Source organism: Felis catus, chromosome D2, assembly GCF_018350175.1.
Source record: "Felis catus isolate Fca126 chromosome D2, F.catus_Fca126_mat1.0, whole genome shotgun sequence".
Classification (NCBI taxonomy): domain Eukaryota; kingdom Metazoa; phylum Chordata; class Mammalia; order Carnivora; family Felidae; genus Felis; species Felis catus.
Window position 1 is genome coordinate 47731697 of NC_058378.1, and position 20514 is coordinate 47752210.

Here is a 20514-nt window from a genome sequence, read left to right on the forward strand (position 1 = left end):
CAGGGACAAGGTGGCTGCCACCTGGAACAAAGGGGTCATTGTTCCATTTGGAGCCTCAACTGCTGGCTTCTGTTCTGAGTTCCTACCCAGACAATGATCTTGAAGGTCAGGCCTGTTTCAGAAAGAGATTCAAGGTTCCTTAAGATTAGGATACCATGTATCTGGGTTTATATCTATTATCTCACTTTTTAAAAAAAAATCCATTTTCACATTTTTAAAAAAGTTTATCTATCTATCTATCTATCTATCTATCTATCTATCTATCTATCTATCTATCATCTATCTATTTATCTATCTATTTTGGGAATGCGTACATTCACCTGAGCAGGGGAGGGACAGAGAGCGAGAGAGGGAGAGAGAGAATCCCAAGCAGGCTCCCAGCTGTCAGTGCAGAGCCCAACTCATAACTCTATCCCATGAACCTTGAGAGCATGCTCTGAGATGAAATCAAAGGTTGGATGCTTAACCAACTGAGCCACTCAGGCGCCCCTATTGTCTCACATTATGAAGAAGAGCCCCCTTTGGCCTTTTGGGAGCAATGGGAATGTTCCAAATTTTTATTGTGGTGGTTATATGACTACTCATTTGTCAAAACTCATACAACTGATGACTCAAAATAGGTGAATTTTACTGTATATAAATTATACCTCATAACTGATTTTTTAAAAAGGCACAGGATGCTGAAACTAGCAAATGGAAGTTGAATGAGGAACAGAATACTGTATCAATTCAAAGTAACCCCTTTAGATTGCTCATTAATTACAATTGAAAAAAGAGCAATTTCGATGGAGACTAAGTGATACTACCTAAAAAACAATCCAATCTAATTGCCAACAATGGGGTTAAAATAAGCCTCTTGCTATGATGCCCTAAGGACATTCCTTGGTGGAATTCCTGCCAAAAATGCATATCTTTATCTAACCACAAGGAAATATCACGTGAACATGTTCTACACAATAGCTGGCCCATACCCTTCAAAATATCAAGGCCATGAAAGATGAAGAAAGGCTGAGGAGCTGTTTCAGATTAAAGGCAACTAAATAAATATGATCGTGGATTGGATCCTGGTCTCAAATCTAGAATATTTGGACAATTGGTAAAGTTCAAATATGGAGTGGATTAGGTCATTATTTTATTGGGGCGTGTGGGTAGCTCAGCCAGTTGAGCGGCTGACTCTGGATTTTGGCTCAGGTCATTATTCCAGGGTTGTGGGATTGATCTTTGTGTTGGGTTCTGGGCTGAGCATCCTGGAGCCTGCTTAAGATTCTGTCCCTCTCCCCTGTTTGCACTTTCTTTCTCTCTCTAAAAAAAAATAAGTAAATAAAAATAATTATTTTATCAAAGTTAAATTTCAGGATTTTGGAGTGCCTGGCTGGTTCAGTTGGTGGAACATGTGACTTGATCTCAGGGTAGTGAGTTTGAGTCCCGAGTTGCATGTAGAAGATTACCTAAAAATAAAATCTTTAAAAAAATAAAGTTTTAGAATTTTGAGAAGCGTACTGAGGTTTGTTTGAGAAAAAAGCCATTGTTCTCAGAATAGTGACACAAATATCCATGGGTAAAGGGGAATGATGAATGCAAATTACGCTCAGATTGCTCAGGCAGAGACAGAAAGAGGAAAGCTCAACTGGGACATAATATTAACAGTGGGTGATTCTGGGTGAAGGGTATACAGGCTTTTTAAAAAACGATTCTGTAACTTTTCTGTAAATGTGAAACTGAATTTTAATTTCATTACAAGTTTTTTTTTTTAATTTTTTAATGTTTATTTTTGAGAGAGAGAGAGAGAGTGCATGTGTGCCCGTGTAAGTGGGAGAGGGACAGAGAGGACGGAGGATCTGAAGCAGGCTCTATGCTGACAGCAGAGAGTCCGATGTGGGGCTCGAACCCATGAGAGCATGACCTGAGCTGAAATTGGATGCCCAACCAACTGAGCTATCCAAGGCACCCTGAAATTAAAAGTTTCAAAAAGTGTCCTCTTAACAGTCAATAAGCACATAAAAAGTGAGCGCCACTTTATGCTCACTAGGATGGTTGTAATCAAAAAGATAAAAGCAAATGTTGCCAAGAATAAGGAGATATAGAAACTAGATGCAGTTCCTTACAAAGTCAAATATTAGAGTTACCATTTAATACAGCAATTCCACTCCTAGTGTTGCAGGATTCTTTACCTCAATACCTGGGATTTGTTGTCTCGCCACTTCAAAGAATGAATACGTGGACAAAAAATGAGCAGTAGGCAAGCTTCTTAGAGTAAAAGATCAGAAAGTAAGAATACTACAAAAGCTCTCTTTACAGAGAGGGGACACTCGAAAGAAAGTGACTACAGGCAGGGTTTCTTGTTTTATAAGGTTCTGGTCCCTCCCGCCACCTCCCCACCCCGGCTGTTTCCTATTCAGCTCCTACCCTCATTGGCTTGATAACTCTAGGTGCAGGTTTGTCCATTCCTGATTGGCTCAATTCCATTGTATGAAGGGTGGTCTATGGCCATATCATTCCTTGTGGGTCTTAACGTTTTATGGCCTAGTACCGATTAGGCCTAAAGTTAGCTCTTTTGTCAAATTCCTGAGGGAAACCTGAAGGGGAATAGGTGGTGTCTGTTACATTTTTTAGAGGAACCTTATATCTGAGGGGATTTGCTGTGGTCAGACATTCCCAGAATCTTCCAAAATATGTACTTTTCCCCACCCAAGGACTTCAGGTCCTAATCTTTCCCTCTCTGCCTATTTTTATCCTATCTTTCCCTATCATACTAGGTAGATACCCAATAGCATTGAAAACAGGTACTCAGATATATACTTGTACTCAGATATATTAATGTTTATAGCAGCATTATTCACAATAGCCAAGAGGTAAAAACAATAGGTAAAAACAACCCAAATGTACATAAACAGATGAATAGCTAAACAAAATGAAATAGAACAGTATTCAGCAATAAAAATAATGAAGTATTGAAAGAGGACTTAAATCACCTCCATCTTGACCTCAGTCAGTGCTTTCTAAATCATTAATTCTTCTTTCCAGCTTATCTCTTAACTCAGAAAAAAGACCTGGAGGGCAAAGCATTCCCTTGATGGGAACCGAAACCATCTACTCCAGCAATAAGGACTGCCCTGAGCCAGCAAGCCTTTTGCATGATTGACTCCCAGACAACCTGACGGACCTCACCTTTATGTCCAACTGCACTCACACACCAACCTTTGTCCCGTATTTTCCTTATATAAACCTGGAAGTATATTCAGCAGTTTAGAGACAGTCTTTGAGATGTTAGCCTGCTCTTTTCCCAGTGTCAGCCTCACTGAAACACATTCCTTTCTTGTTTCCCCACCATTCCTCTCTTGCCCTTTGGGTTTTGTCAGTGGCAATTGGTTGAACTTGGTCTGTCTGGGACCCCTGGAGCCAGGTGTTCTTGCATCCCAGTGCACTGGCTATGATCCAAAGAGACTAAATGACCAGAGACAATGAGTATCTCCCAGAAACAGGAGGAGACAGCAGATTGAAGACCACATGGGCACCCCCTCCAAAACTTTGACTTTGTGTAATCCCTACAACCCTGGCATGCCTTGGAGAACAGAAGAAAATTCCCCAAAAGGGATGAGATGGAATTATCTACCATCTCAGTGCAATGGGAGCTTCAAATCAAATTTAAGTTGATGTGTACAAAGTAACAAGATGGGGTAGTGTAATATGGTGATTTATAATAAATATGTATTAGGTCTTCATCCCTATGCCTAGAACAAAGTTCCTGGAACCCTAGGGATTTCTTAAATGATAAGAGTGATAAGGGTGTTTTTTGTTATTCATAACAAGCCCCTTTCCGCTAAATCTGAATTTATGCTAATGAGGTGACATTTGAAAGCCCCTCAGTGTGGGGATTGGTTGCTAGCAGAAACAATTTTGTTATCAGAGGCTTGACCTCAGGGGAAGGGAGGCCTGGAGGTTGACTCAATTACCAGTGGCTGTTTTAATCAACTATGTCTCTGTAATACTGAAGCTTCCATAAAAGCCCAGTGGGGTTCTGAAACCTTCTGGGTTGGTGAACACTGGGATGCGCTGGGAGAGTGGCACCCAGAGAGGGCATGAAAACTCCACTACCCCTCTGCACATACCTTGCTCTATGCATCTCTTCTATCTGGCTGTTCTTGAGTGGTATCCTTTTATGATAAACCAGTAATCCTGTAAGTAAAATATTTGTCTGAGTTACATGAGCCACTCTAGCAAATTAATCGACCTGAGGAGAGAGTCATGGGAACCTCCAATTTATACCTGTCAGTCAAAAGCACGGGTAACAATCTGGACTTGAGATTGACATTTGAATTGGGTGTGTGGAGGGGGCGGGGGACAGTCTTGTGGATTGAGCCCTCAACCTGGGGGATTGGATGATATCTCTAGGCAGAAAATACCCTACCCAATGACACACACATTTGGTGACCAGAGCAGAAATGAAAAAGGCCAAGGGCTCTTTTAGCCCTGGAAAAAATATGTTAATGAAGCATCTCTTCATAATTACATTTATCTTCTTAATTTTATTTTCTTTTTTTATTCAAAAATAGATTTTGCATTTTCTCACATCCTTTATGGCAACTCTTGAGATGGTTCTACGGTTTTGCTTGACTTTTTTCTTCTTTTTATCCTCTTTTACACATTTTGCCCACTCCCACCTCGCACCTCTGGCTACCAGCAATCTAATTAATCTGTTTTCTGTATCTATTAACTCATTGTGTTTTTGATTCCACATATAAGTGAGATCATAACAGTATTTGTCTTTTTCTTGTCTGCCTTATTTCACTTAGCATAATGCCTTCAAAATTCATCCATGTTGTTGCATACATATATAGATATAGATATAGATATAGATATATAGATGATATATAGATCATGTAAATATAGATATAGATGTAAATATAAATAGATATAGATATAAATTGCTCCTTGGTGAGTCACAGATTATAAACTATACCAGGTAAATTGTTGGACAGAGGATACTTTATTTGCAGCAAATAAGGAGATCACAGGGAATAACTTCCAAAGCCGTGACTTTCGAGCCAAGGGTAAATGGGTTCCTTTTATTTAGGGTTGGGATGAACATTTAGATAGGGAAGCCTTGTCATGGAATGTAAAGGGGAACATAAGGCAGTGCATTCAACTTAAGGAAACGGGCCTATATCACACATTGTATGTTATGTAAATGAGGCTTGTGCTCATCCTTGAGCAGAAGTTTTAGTATTATAGTGAGGTAAAGGAAGTTGTCAGTCATTCTGCAGGTCACTCCATGGTCCATCTGTGCAGGCGCAAGTCCAGGGTTATGGTCATATTGGTCTGGATGGCCTGGGTTGGCAGGAGGTCTTGTCAGGGTGGTCACTATCACTTGAGGGGTGCTTTTGGTTTCCATCAGCCTGAGTTAAAAGATGAGCTGGATAGAAGAGCTTAAGGAAAAATGTGGGACAAAGGTCAGTGAGTATAAGCAGGTGGGCAGTAAAGGTCAGGTGTTGGGTTCTAGCTGGTCACACAGTGAACATGAGGGTGCATATATCTATGAATTAGTATTCTCATTTTCTTAAGATAAATGCTCAGATGTGAAATTGCTGGATATGGTAGTCTATTTTTAATTTTTAGGAAACTCCATTATATTTTCCACAGTGACTGCTCCAATTTACATTCCCACCAAAAGTGCACAAGCGTTCCCATTTCTCCACATCTTCACCAACACTTGTTATTTCTTGTCTTTTTTTTTAAACAGGTATGAGGTGATATCTCATGGTGGTTTTGATTTGCATTTCCCACTCACCACTATCAAAATGGCTAAAATCAAAAACACAAGAAACTACAAGAGTTCGTGAGGAAGTAGAGAAAAAACAACAGTGCCTGTACTGTTGGTGGGAATACAAAGTGGTACAGCTACTATAGAAAAGAGTATGGGGCACCTGGGTGGCTCAGTTAGTTAAGCATCCAACTCTTGATCTCAGCTCAGGTCTTGATCTCAGGGTCATGAGTTCAAGCAACATATTGGGCTCTGCACTGGGCATGATGCCTACTTAAAAAAAAAAAAAAAAGAGTATGGAGGTTCCTCAAAAAATTAATAATAGACTTACCATATGATGCAGTAATTCCACTGCTGGATATTTATCCAAGGAATTTGGAAACACTAATTCAAAGGGATATGTGCACCCCTATGTTTATTGTTTAAGATCTGGAAGCAACACAAGTGTCCATCGATAGAGGAACAGATAAAGAAGATGTGGTGTATATATGCAATGGAATGTTACTCAGCCATAAAAAAGAATGAAATCTTGCAATTTGCAACAATAGGGCTAGATCTAGAGAGTATATGCTATGAAATAAGTCAATCGGAGAAAGACAAATATCATATGATTTCACTCATATGGGAAATTTAAGAAACAAAGAAAAAAAAGAGAAAACCAAAAAACACATTCTTAATAATAGAGAACAAACAAATAGATGGTTACCAGAGGGGAGGTGAGTGGAGATGGGTGAAATACGTGGAGGGGATTAAGTGCACACTTACCCTGGGGCGCCTGGCTGGCTCAGCTGGAAGAACATGCGACTCCTGATCTGGGGTTGGTGAGTTTGAGCCCCACATTGGGCGTAGAGATTACTAAGAAAAAAATAAATAGACTTAAAAACAGAAAAAAGAGCATACCTCTCTTGATGAGCACTGAGTAATATATAGAATTGTTGAATCACTGTATTGTACACCTGAAACTAATATAACAGGACTTGCTAACTCTACTGGATTTAAAAAAGAAAAAAAGATCAGTGTTTGCCAGGGGTTTAGAAGAAGGGGATGAATAGGTAGAGCACAGAGGATTTTTAGGGCTGTGAAAATACCACGTGTGATACAATAATGATGTGGGTTTTTCATCTAAGACTTTTATTATGTTGAAGTATGTTCCCTCTAGATCTACTTTGTTGTTTGTTTTTTTTTTTTTATCATGAATGGATGTTGTACTTTGTCAATGGTTTTTCTGCATCTATTGAAATAATCATAGGGGCTCCTGGGTGGCTCAGTTGGTTAAGTGTCCAACGCTTGATTTTGGCTCAGGTCATGATCTCATGGTCCATGAGATTGAACCCCACATTGGGCTCTGCACTGACAGCGCAGATCCTGCTTGGGATTCTTTCTCTCCTTCTCTCTCTGCCCCTCCCCTGCTCTCTCTCTTTCTCAAAATAAAAGTAAATATTTAAAAAAAGAAATAATGTTTTTTATCCTTTCTTTTATTGATGTGATGTGTCACGTTCATTGATTTGTAAATATTGAAGCACCCTTGCATTCCAGGATAAATCCTGCGTGATTCTGGTGAATGATTTTTTTTTTTAACTATTCTTTTGGATTCAGTTTGCTAATATTTTGTTGAGGATTTTTTGCATTGCATTGTGTTCATCAAGGATATTGGCCTGTAGCTCTTTTTTTTTTTTTTTTTGTGGTGGCTTGCCACTTAATTTTTAAGAGCTCTTTTAATATCCCTTTAATATATTAGCAATATTAGCCATTTGTCATATATGTTGCAAATATTTTCTCCTGGTTTGTCAATTGTCTTTTGATTTTGTTTGTGATGGCTTTTGGCCACGAAAAATGTTTTATTTTTATGCATTCAAATTTATCAATTTTTTTTTTTATTATTCTGGATTTTGAGTTATAGTTAGACTTCCCCTACACTGAGGCTAAAGAGGAAGTCATTCATGTTGTTTGCTAGTATTTGCATAGTTTCAGTTTTTACATTTAGGTGGGATCAGGCACATTCAAGGGTGTTATGACCATAGACTCAGTTTTTATATTTAGATTTCTAATCCAGTTGGAATTTATTTTTATGTAGTGTTAGGTATGGTTCCACTCTTATCTTTTTCCAAATGGTTACCCAGTTGTTACAGCACTATTTTTTAAAAAGTCCATTTTTGCCCCAGTGGCTTGAGATGCCCCTTTACCAATATTCTAAGTTTCCAAATGTGCCTGGGTCTATTTTGGGGCATTCTATTCTATTCTACTCTATTCTACTGGTCTGTTTGTCTACTCATGCACCGATGTAACGGTTTTATTACAGAGGCTTTATAGTATATTTTCTTGTCTTATAAGGCTAGGCCTGCTCAGGTTTTCCTTTTCATTGTTGCCAAAATATTTTTGCATGTTTGCTGAAAATGCATAACCTGAATTAATCATGAGGAAACTTAGGAGAATTTTATAAAAGAATTGGCTAGCATTCTTCAAAACAATATTAAGGTCATAAACAAAAAAGAAAGTTGAAGGAATAAGGAGACATAATAAATGTACTATGTGGTTCCAGGTAGATAAAAGGACATGGGACAAAGATGAGGTTTAAATGAGGTCTATAGATTAAGTAATAATAATGCATCAATGTTAATTTACTGGCTGATTGTACTGTGTTTATGTAGGTTATGAACATCTGGGGGGCACCCTGGGTGGCTCAGTCCATTGAGGGTCTGACTTCAGCTCAGGTCCGATCTCACGGTTTGTGGGCTTGAGCCCTCCATCGGGCTCTGTGCTGACAGTGCGGAGCCCGCTTCAAATCCTCTGTCTCCCTCTCTCTCTGCCCCTCCCCCATGCATGCATGTTTGTGTGCATTTTCTCTCTCACTCTCAAACATTGGGGCACCTGGGTGGCTCAGTCGGTTAAGTGTCCGACTTCGGTTCAGGTCGTGATCTCATGGTTCATGAGTTCGAGTACCACGTCGGGCTCTGTACTGACAGCTCAGAGCCTGGAGCCTACTTCAGATTGTGTCTCCCTCTCTCTCTGCCCCTCCCCTGCTCGCATGCAGTCTCTCTCTCTCTCTCTGTCAAAAATGAATAAACATTAAAAAGAGACCATTTGGGGAAACTGGGTAAAGGATATGTGGGAATTTTGATAATCTTTTTATAAACCCGAAATGATTTCAAATTAAAAAGTGAAAACATTAAGGGCACCTGGGTGGCTCAGTTGATTAAGCGTCCGACTTTGGCTCAGGTCATGATTTCATGGTTCTTGGGTTTGAGGCCTGCATTGGCCTCTGTGCTAAAAGCTCAGAGCCTGGAGCTTACTTCCAATTCCGTGTCTCCCTTTTTCTCTGCCTCTCCCCTGCTGGCTCTCTATCTCTCTCTCAAAAATAAAGAAATATTGAAAAAAGTGAAAACATTAAAAGATGAAAAAATTTAATTGTACGTAATATTTATTATATTTTATTATAATTTACTTATAAAGTTTTATTATAATTTTATTATATTTTACTTATACTTATAAGTAAATTTATTTATTTATTATAATTTATTTGTAAAATATTTTAACATATATAACCAACCTCTTGGCCAAATATAGGAGTTGCAGACTTGCAACAATGGGTGAGTAGAACTATTTCCTAGTAGTGTTGCTTTCATTAAACTGTCAATGCAGGAACTGGACTCCCAGGATTACAATTCTCCTTGATGAGACTCGCCAACCACTTCCGAGAATAATGTTGGCATTATTCGAGGGTGCAGGTGAGATGCCTGCCTTCTGATGTATTTGGGCAGGTAGCTGAGCCAAGGGGAGGTTGAATAAACATGTAGAAGGGTTAAGGTCCTATAGTACCAAAACTCTCAAGGACTTGCAGCAGATTGAAAATTCCAACTCTTGAAAAGAGAGCTCAGTGATTAACAGAGGCGGGCAGAAGGGTTGTGCTAGAAATCCATTCCTGAGGGCCCTGAAAGTGCTGCTTGTTGACATATCGAGTCAGAGTATAGTATCAGCAAGCAAAGCTGCTTGATCTCCAGAACTCATCAGCCTCTGTCACTCTGTGTATGGGTCAGCTTTTCCACCCAGGTCAGAGAGCAGGGATCCCTTCGACAGAGGAGCATGTTGTCCATACTGTGGGGTGCCTGGTTTCTGGGTTTTCTGACTGGGAAGCATTTCTAGCCTCACCTCATGTGGAGCCTCTGAACTACCCGTTCTTGGAGAAAATCTTCTCTCAGGCCCTTTAAATGACTCTTAGAAGAACCATGGCTTGCCACTAGTGGGACTTCTGTAGAAAACAAACAAACAAACAGGGTGGCTAGACTCTATTTTCAAGAAAGTAGAGTTAGAAAATCAATCCTTATATTACATATAGCATATTTGATGGTCAAACTCACACATGGATATTTTAACTCTGGGAGTATTTCAGTGTAACATCTGAGAGCTGTGCATTATAAAAGCATACAATGTTCTTTTTTTTTTTTTTTTTTTGTCAGCTTTCTCAGCCTGTAATGCCCTAAAGTTGTAAAATTAATCACACTGAACAAAGAAAATTTTACAAATTGTTTAATACCTTTGACTTGAATCCTACCTTTACTGAAAAGGCAAGCAGCTAGTGGTTTACATTATTATGTGTACCTTAAACTAAGCTAGAAGTTATTATAAAATGGAAGATTTTTGTGATGTTCAGTATTTCAAAAATACTTCAGGTAAAGAATAATTACAAGTACATTTTAAGAGTTGTAAACCCACTTTGCAGGCAGTAGTTTGTTGAGCTAAACTAAGGGTTTTGCCAGAAAGGAAGAACAATGTCATAAGTAATTTTGTGTCTCATTAAAAAGAATTTGGTGAGAGAAGGGCGATTGGCAAAACCTATCTCGGAGGTAAGAAATCTAACCTTAACAGTGGTAGAGCTTGACACTGTTGGGACACAGTTGGACACATTTGCTGTTCACGCTTCATTTACTAGTGCAAAATGGTAACAGTAGTAGTAATTTTGAGAGTTTCAATTTGGCCAAACTATTAGATATATAATTCATAAAATATTAAAATAGTACTTAAAAAGTAATCATAACTACCATTTCTTTAAAGAGAGCATATAACTGACAGTTAGTAGATTTATTGGGTCAGATTTATATTATTGGATTCTTAGGCTTGTGGGTTCTTATAAAACAAAACTCATAAGCCCTCTAGAGCAATCAGAACTACAGAGAGCTAGCAGTACATGCAAAGGGACTGGGGGTTTGGTTAGAGATGGTTGGTTACAATCCCAAACTCTAATACTATAGTCACACCATTTATACCACTCAATTACTTAGAAAACCAGCTGGATTTGAACACTTTAAAAAAAATGTTTATTTATTTTTGAGAGAGAGAGAGACAGAGAGAGAGAGCGAGCAGGGTAGGGGCAGAGAGAGAGGGAGACACAGAATCCGAAGCAGGCTCCAGGCTCTAAGCTGTCAGTACAGAGCCTGACCTGGGGCTCAAAACTCACGTTCATGGGATCGAGCCCCACATTGGGCTCTGTGCTGACAGCTTAGAGCCTGGAGCCTGCTTCGGATTCTATGTCTCCCTCTCTCTCTGTCCCTTGCCTGCTCACTCTCTGTCTGTCTCTCTCTCAAAAATAAAAACATTAAAAAAAATTAAATAAAATGCTGGATATGTCAGTGGCTTTTCTCATTAAATCCTCTAATATTAATGAACAATGAAATATCCATTAAACTATTAGGAAATAAGATATACTGGATTACGTAATGCTGAGAAGTTTATGTCTTCAACACAATTTTTATACCTTTCCCTGACTTTAAGCAATATCCACACTATAGTCATTAACTGAAAAATAAAGAGTATGCCATTATTTCCACTATGTGAAAAATAAAATCTTGTAAATCATAAAAAAAAAAACCCAACTCGTATTACAACTACTTAAAATATTGTAAACTTATCAAAATGCACAGGAAAAAAGTTTTTTGTTTTTAAGTAGGCTCCACACCCAACATGGGGCTTTAACCCATGACCCCTTAGATCAAGAGTTGCATGCTTTACAGACTGAGCCAGCCAGGTGCCCAGAAACAAGTTTTAATATACGGTACAATGGGTAGATTCATCTGAATTCTCAGGCATGGTTATGGCAGAGCAAGAGCTCTCTAATATGAACAGATTCAATAAAAAGCATGACTTAAAAACATTTGAAAAGGTCTTTGGGAGAAGTACCAGTAAAGAGAGCAGTATTGAACACACAGGAAGTGGAGTTCAAGATAGCATTATCCAAGGGGAGGCTGGAAAGCTTCCATCAAGAACACAGTGGCCACTAATCTCGGGCAAGAGCAAGGACAGTGTTTCCAGAGACTGAAAGAAAGGGAGCATGTAGCCGGTTGTTTTTGTTTTCCTAGCATCTCTTCTCCCTGCTTTTGGTGAACAGTACCAATTTCAGTCCCCCTTAGAGGTGGAAGGAATGGGGGTATGACCTAAGGGGAGCCAATCAGATTTTATTTATCTTAGGAATTTGAAAGTTCAGAAGAGAAACACAAGAAGGGAAATGATTGGGGCTGTCATTCTGATGGCAGTGGCTCAAAGGGGACTCCCGATTTCCTCTGGTTTATGCCCTTCCTAAGACCTGCTTGCTTAGCTTTTCCTTAACTGTGAATTCTGTAGGTTTTTTCTCCAAATTCTATTTTCTTGGTGTTTGCCAGTTGAATTCTGTTGTGTGCAAATAAAGAACTGTATGAGATACAGGTGTGTACACATTGAAACATCTTAAGTATGAGGTAAGAAGTCTATTCTCTCTTGCAGAGGCAAGTGGGGTAGATAATTTGAAAAACGTGATGAGGGGCGCCTGGGTGGCTCAGTCAGTTAAGCGTCCGACTTCGGCTCAGGTCATGATCTCGCGGTCCGTGAGTTCGAGCCCTGCGTCGGGCTCTGTGCTGACAGCTCAGAGCCTGGAGCCTGTTTCAGATTCTGTGTCTCCCTCTCTCTCTGACCTTCCCCTGTTCATGCTCTCTCTCTGTCTCAAAAATAAATAAACGTTAAAAAAAAATTAAAAAAAAAAAAGAAAAACGTGATGAAATTATGGAAGGGAGCTATCAAGTATAAGTATAAAGATCAAAGAAAGATAAGCAAAAGGACTGCTAATCAGTGCTGAGAGTTCAGCCAAATTTGAAGAATATGAATTTGTAGTGATTCCATTCACGAACCTAGGTTCAGGAAAGGAGAAAGGACATCATTGCACTGATTTGTAGTTAGGAGCTAGCAGAACCATGTGTCAGAACCTTGACATACAGATATTAAAGGGCTTTCAAGGGAAGTAGAAGGCTACTATCACAGGCTGTACGCAGAACAGGCAAGGAAATAAAGCTAAGAGGGTGGAATTGGGGGACAAAAGGAGAACTGAGAGATGGGTTTAGGTTAGTTGAGAACAGACGAGGAAGTAAAGGCTGCTTTATTGCAGTCCAGATTTAGAAGAAAATCAGGTGATAAGGTTCAGGGTGTAGGTAAGCAAGGTGCTTAGAGAATCGGGATATTGATTGAGATTACTGAGGCACATCGAAGCTAGGGTCATTATATGGCTCCTGAAGTTGCCCATGATGATGTCAGACGAGATGCCAAGTGCAGTAACCAGTTCACCTAAATTTTACCAACCAAACTCAAGAGGTTTCTGTTTTGCTTTTTTTATGAATGTGAGGGAACAGCTAGAGGTTGATAGATGGTCACTTAAAAATAAAGTTCTTTTGGGGTGCCTGGGTGGCTCAGTCGGTTGTTTCTGACTTCCACTCAGGTCATAATCTCATGGTTCATGGGTCTGAGTCCTGTGTTGGGTTCTCTGCTGTCAGCACAGAGCCTGCTTTGGATCCTCTGTTCTCTCTTTGCCCCTCTCCCGCTCATGCTCACTCTCTCTCTCTCCAAAATAAATACACATTAAAAAAAAAAGTTCCTTTAAAAGAACTAAGACTAGCTACAGGGTAACAGTGGCTAACTATGCACGTTCCCAGCTTGCTTCTTTACTGGCTAATTCTGAAGAAGTTAGTTATCTTCCGATGCCTCAGTTTCTTCAACTATAACATAAAGACAATAGTACTTGGGATGCCTGGGTGGCTCAGTCGGTTAAGCCTCTGACTTCAGCTCAGGTCATGATCTTGCAGTTCGAGAGTTCGAGCAGTGCATCAGGCTCTCTGCTGCCAGTGCAGAGTCTGCTCCAGATCCTCTGTTTCCCTCTCTCCGTCCCTCCCCTACTCGTGCTTTGTGTGTGTGTCTCTCAGAAATGAGTAAACATTTAAAAAAAGAGACAATAGTACTACTTCCTGGGTCACTGAGATAATTAAATAAATTAATATGCATCAAATGGTAAATACTGAGCACTTCATAAATGTTAGCTATTATTATTAAAGGGAGACAGATCCAAATACACTATAACACAATGTAATATTTTATGATATTTGTACAAACAGAAAATAAATGACAGGGGCATTAAAACTATACTTGGGATACTCGGGTAAGTTTTCACTGAGGTGTTAGAGGCAAAAACAAAAGAAAGCGGTAAGATCTGTTTAACGCTCGCCGTAAGGCAGACATTGTGATAGCTGTTTTAAGAATATCATCACATTTAATACCATGTCCCTGCAAGATATGTATCTTCCTTTTACTGAGGAGGAAAGCTAACGGAGGTTAAATAACTTACTTATCCTTGGGTACAAAGGAATGAAAAGAAACTGGAATCTTTATTTAGATAATTTAGTTAGTTGGTCTGGCACAAGCGGAACTCTGCAGAAGGAATTTAAAGGATGCGTGCAAATAGACTAGCAGTATCACTGAGCGCTAGGGGGTAACTGGGAAGGTTGAAGATACAGTCGCAGCAGGGATCAGATTATAAAAGGTATTTGCTTGTCTTATGAGACGTCTGAGCTTGAATCTGTGGGTAATGTCCAGGGAGTAAAGGATATTATGCAGGCCCTAGGCAGTGAGTTGACACCAAGCAGGTCAGCGGGCATGGTGATGGCCAGACTGGCCAGTCATTCTCCACTTAATGAGCGCCTGTGCGCCAACCTCACGAAGGGTAGCGGAGATGAAACAAGGAAAAGACGCAGCCGGGGGTAGCTTTCGCTCCGCTCACCTCGCGCGGAGGCATAAGCCCCCAGGCGGGTAGTTCACAGGTTTCTTTCGGGCTCCCCTCCTGAGCCGAGCCGGGCCGGCAGCGTGCTCCTCAGCGGCCGTCTGCCCTCGCCGGGTCAAGAGCAACCCGGCCGAACGCTTCCCTTCAGCACCCCGTGGCGTCGGCGTCCTCCCTGCTCCCAGCTTCCACGCGAACCCAGCAGCAGGCCTACTAACTCAAGCCCCCAGTCTGCACGCTCTTCTTCCTTCCGGCGGCACCACACATCCGGTCACGTGTGGGGCGGGTCACATGAGAGTTGGTCACGTGCCGGGGCCGCAGGGCTCGGGGCTCGGGGCTCAGGGTTTGGCTTCTGCAGACCTGCGGACCTCAGAGGGTGCGATCGTGGCTGCCCCGGAGGCCGCGGAGCTGCACAACTGGGATGGTGAGGGCGGCGGGCCAGGGTCGGAACGGGGTCGGGCCGGGGCTGGTGCCTTCCCCAACCTCAGCCCGTCTTCTCATTCTTCCCGCTGCAGATGAACCGGACGACCCCCGACCAGGAGCGGGCGCCGGCGTCCGAGCCCGTGTGGGAGCGGCCCTGGTCGGTGGAGGAGATCCGCAGGAGCAGCCAGAGCTGGTCGCTGGCGGCCGATGCGGGCGTGAGAGGCGGGCCCCAGGGAGCGGAGCGGAGGGCGGGCCGCCTGGGGTGACCCCGCGGCTTGCGAGCGGGAGGACAGGAGACCCCGATTCCTTCTCCACTCGGTGTATTCTGCTGCCCCTGTTCATGCGTTCATAACGCATCCCTCCCCAAAAACGCCACTGTGGCAGTCCCTAGGCACCTGGGCGGGGCGGGCCCATCGTCCTTAGCCGGCTGAGTTCCCCCACTCCGACTGCAGCCCAGACGCAGGTCTCTTCCTTGTTTGGGTTTTCTAGCGCTGCTCCCATCTCCATCCTGATGGAGGCAGATAGGTTATCTCTGCGCCGCGGGTTTGCTAGGGCACTAGTGAGGCCATTTCACTTTGGGACCTGGACTGTGTGGGGAGGTAGACAAGCCTGTATATGGATATCCTCGAGTGGGACTTTAAAGGCCGGGGACCCAAGACTCCCGAAACTGTGATTCCAAAGTCCCATATGAACACGATTTTTTTCTTTTTATAAGAGTGGCAGTTTGTTATTTTGCCCTTGATCTGGGATTTCTGTAGAATGATAACCAAACAAGACTTTAAAATTCGTCCAGAAGCGAGATAGCAAGTGTCGGTGTACTCCTTGCCACTGTTTGGATGAGCTTTGTTAATGTTTTTCAGTGATACTTGGTTTTGGGTGTTGTCGAAAGCAGCATCTCTTACATTCTAACACACAAAGGTGAAAGGAAATGGGTTCTTTTTTGTTTTGACACACGGAGTAGACTCATATGATATTGATACTACTGTATGTTTATTTTTTAAATAGCTACTACAGTTTCTACAGGAATTCTCACAGCAGACTATCTCTAGGACCCATGAAATCAAGAAACAAGTGGATGGGTTAATCCGGGAAACTAAAGCCACAGATTGTCGCCTACATAATGTCTTCAATGACTTCCTTATGCTGTCTAATACCCAGTTCATTGAAAACGTGAGTTACTTAGTTGTGTCAGACTTATAAATAGCGTTTTCTGGAGGAACAAGAGTCCCTTGGGGTATTAAATGATGTATTATTAGGTACCCACCTCAATTTTCATGAACACAGGGGTTCTTGGTAATTGAAGCTTCTTTCTCTAGGATTAATGCCTTTTTAAATTAGTACAGTTTGTTTTTTCAGGCCTTTAAAAAAAATTTAATGATAAAGTTATCTTACATTCTAGTTTTTCGTACCCTTTTAGTTTTGAGGATAGTCAGCACTTGTGCTGGTATTCCCCAAGCCTTATTGTGGCCATGTCCCTTAAGGAGAGCTGTACACCTGCCTGGTCTGATCCTGGTCTGACCAGCATGTGACTACACTATTGATTGTGTCCATTATGTTCTGATGAATTCTGTTAAAGGCATATGTGTGCCTACTTGAAATGTTCTTTTTTCTTTTGGATTTTTTTTAATGTTTATTTTTGAGAGAGAGCCAGAGAGAGAGAGAGAGAGAGAGAGAGAGAGAGAGAGAGAGAGAGAGAATGAGAATGAGTATGAGTGGAGGAGGGGCAGAGAGAGAAGGAGACAATCCCAAGCAGGCTCCAGGCACTGGGGTGTCGGCACAGAGCCCAATACGCTGGAACTCGTGAACTGCGAGATAATGACCTGAAGTTGGACGCTTAACTGACTGAGCCACCCAGGTGCCCCTGGAATATTCTTGATTAACGTTTTGTTATGATGGCTGAACCTGTGGTACAGAATGAACTCTAGAAAGATTACTGGGCTTTAAGCCATGTGTGATTTTCCCTATATGTATTTTATTTTATTTTATTTTATTTTATTTTATTTTATTTTATTTTATTTTATTTTATTTTATTCTATTCTATTCTATTCTATTCTATTCTATTCTATTCTATTCTATTCTATTCTATTTTTTTAAATAACTTTTTAAATTTACTTCCAGGTTAGTTAGCATATAGTGCAACAATGATTTCAGTAGTAGATTCCTTAATGCCCCTTACCCATTTAGTCCATCCCCCCTCCCACAACTCCTCCAGTAATCCTCTGTTCTCCATATGTGAGAGTCTCTTATGTTTTGTCCCCCTCCCTGTTTTTATATTATTTTTCTTCCCTTACGTTCATCTGCTTTGTCTCTTAAAGTCCTCATTGAGTGAAGTCATATGATATTTGTCTTTCTCTGACTAATTTCGCTTAGCATAGTACCCTCTAATTCCATCCACATAGTTGCGAATGGCAGGATTTCATTCTTTTTGGTTGTCAAGTAATACTGCATTATATATATATGTATATATGTATACATATATGTATATATGTATACATATATGTATATATGTATACATATATGTATATATATGTATATGTATATATTATATATTGTGAAGTAATACTGCATTATATATATGTATACATATATGTATATATGTATACATATATGTATATATGTATACATATATGTATATATATGTATATGTATATATATAATATATATATATATTATATATATACCACATTTTTTTTATTCATCCATCGATGAACATTTGGGCTCTCTCCATACTTTGGCTATTGTTGATAGTGCTGCTGTAAACATTGGGGTGCATGTGCCCCATCGAAACAGCACACCTGTATCCCTTGGATAAATACCTAGTAGTGCAATTGCTGGGTCCTAGGGTAGTTCTATTTTTAATTTTTTAAGGAACCTCCATACTGTTTTCCAGAGTGGCTGCACCAGTATGCATTCCCACCAGCAGAGCAAAAGAGATCCTCTTTCTCTGCATCCTTGCCAACATCGGTTGTTGCCTGACTTGTTAATGTTAGCCATTCTGACAGGTGTGAGGTGGTATCTCTTTGTGGTTTTGATTTGTAGTTCGCTGATAATGAGTGATATTGAGCTTTTTCATGTGTTGGTTGGCCATGTGGATGTCTTCTTTGGAGAAGTGTCCATTTATGTCTTTCACCCATTTCTTCACTGGACTATTTGTTTTTTGGGTGTTGAGTTTGATAAATTCTTTATAGGTTTTAGATACTAGTCCTTTATCTGATATATTGTTTGCAAATATCTTCTCCCGTTCTGTCGGTTGCCTTTTAGTTTTGCTGGTTGTTTCCTTTGCTGTGCAGAAAAATTTTTATTTTGATGAGGTCCCAGTAGTTCATTTTTGTTTTTGTTTCCCTTGCCTCTGGAGACATGTTGAGTAAGAAGTTGTTGTGGTCAAGGTCAAAGAGGTTTTTGCCTGCTTTCTCCTGGAGGATTTTGATGGCTTCCTGTCTTACATTTAGGTCTTTCATCCATTTTGAGTTTATTTTTGTGTCTGGTGTAAGAAAGTGGTTCAGGTTCATTCTTCTGCATGTCGCTGTCCAGTTTTCCCAGCACCATTTGCTGAGGAGACTGTCTTTATTCCAGTGGATAGTCTTTCCTGCTTTGTCAAAGACTAGTTGGCCATATGTTTGTGGGTCCCTTTCTGGGTTCTCTGTTGATCTGAGTGTCTGTTTTTGTGCTCTTCCCTATATATCGACTTCCTAAGTATTAGATCCTAGGAATACATAGTTAAATTAGACAGAACCTCTCTTTATTATTTGTTTATTTAAATCTTATTTATTTTTGAGAGAGAGAGAGAGAGAGAGAGAGAGAGAATCCCAAGCAGGCTCCATGAACTGTGAGATCATGACCTGAGCTGAAATCAAGAGTTGGATGCTTTTTTTTTTTTTAATTTTTTTTAACGTTTATTTTTATTTTTGAGATAGAGAGAGACAGAGCATGAATGGGGGAGGGTCAGAGAGAGGGAGACACAGAATCCGAAACAGGCTCCAGGCTCTGAGCTGTCAGCCCAGAGCCCGACACAGGGCTCGAACTCACGGACCGCGAGATCATGACCTGAGCTGAAGTCGGCCGCCCAACCGACTGAGCCACCCAGGCGCCCCAAGAGTTGGATGCTTAATCAGCTGAGCCACCCAGGCACCCGATAGAGCCTGTCTTTAGAGAAGATCACAATCCTCCATAATAGTGTAATTCCAGAATAGGAAGGAAGCAAGTGTGGCTAGAGCCTAGTGAGTGTGAAGGAGGGACTGTTAAGATGAGGATGGAGAGGAAGCTTAGTTAAACTGACCTATATTTCTCAGAGGGAGGTTAGTGTAACTTTCTGAGTGTCAGCCATAGACCATCTTTGGAAAAAGGATTATTAAGTAGGTTATTTCCTGAGATTGTTAGGTGTAAAGTGATAGGAAGGATTTTGAAAATTGCTAAATTGTAAAAGCTCTATTCAGGACTTTTAAGAGAAGACCAAATAGCATCATGCAAGTACCTTATGCAACACGGGTGTGCATTTTTTTAGTAGTTCAGGTTGAATTGCCGCTACTAGCATTTTTGGGAGTCTGTAAAATAAGGATCTTAATGAAGGTATTAGAGATCTCTTTGCCAGTAAGTTTAAGACAGAGCCAGTATTTTAGTAAAATCTGTAGTCACTTTTTGGTCATCTATGTAGAATGTCCGTGCTTGGTCCTGAGCGTCTTTCTCACTGGCAGAGGCAGTTTAGAGGTGTATATGCAGCCCATCATCTTTCCATGAAGCCAAATTTGGTGTCCATTCTGGTATACTTGTTGCTCTCATTCTGTACTTTTCTTGCTGGATCAGGTGCTCAGCTCGTCTCTGTGATCAGTGTTAGAGACCTAGATGGGGCACGGAGTAGAATTGGGAAGGGTCTACGCAATGTCCCTGTACCACATGGTATTGGATTAGCATCTGTTTGAATTTTGGGGGTTAGGCGGGTATCATAAACTGTGTTTTCTGAATCACAGTCTTCATGTCTTCCTTGTCTTTTGTTCAGCTGTTCTTTTCTGGTGAAGTTTTTTTTTTTTTTTTTTAGTTTATTTATTTTGAGAGATGAGTGCAGAGAGAGAGGGAGGGGCAGAGAGAGAGGGAGAGAGGGAATCCAAAGCAGGCTGTACTCTGTCAGTGCAGAGCCCGATGTGGGGCTCAATCCCATGATCGTGACCTGAGCTGAAATCAAGAGTCAGATGCTTAACCTCCTGAGCCACCCAGGTGGCCCCTGGCCAAGTTATTTTAGATTTTGAGTTTTTCTTGATGTAGCGGAGGTTTTTTT

The 20514-nt window shown here is 40.9% G+C and overlaps 1 protein-coding gene and 1 long non-coding RNA gene across 5 annotated transcripts in view; one reads left to right on the plus strand and one right to left on the minus strand.

The window, feature by feature from the left end:
* Positions 1-4968: 4968 nt before the first annotated feature.
* On the minus strand, positions 4969-15060 carry LOC102901166. Its single transcript, XR_441434.5, has 4 exons — positions 14826-15060; positions 9908-10007; positions 6527-6616; positions 4969-5426 (listed from the first exon to the last, which is right to left on the minus strand). It is a non-coding gene; the product is annotated as an uncharacterized LOC102901166 (long non-coding RNA).
* Positions 15061-15099: 39 nt separating this feature from the next.
* LOC101096765 (WASH complex subunit 2) overlaps positions 15100-20514 on the plus strand; it is a 62098-nt gene continuing 56683 nt past the window's right edge. For all 4 annotated transcript variants that reach the window (XM_019813511.3, XM_019813513.3, XM_019813514.3 and 1 more), the window contains exons 1-3: positions 15100-15246; positions 15338-15460; positions 16251-16415. In XM_019813511.3, the coding sequence (XP_019669070.3) occupies positions 15244-15246; positions 15338-15460; positions 16251-16415 (291 nt within the window). In that variant the 5' untranslated portion in view covers positions 15100-15243. The remainder of the gene's footprint in view (positions 15247-15337; positions 15461-16250; positions 16416-20514) is intronic.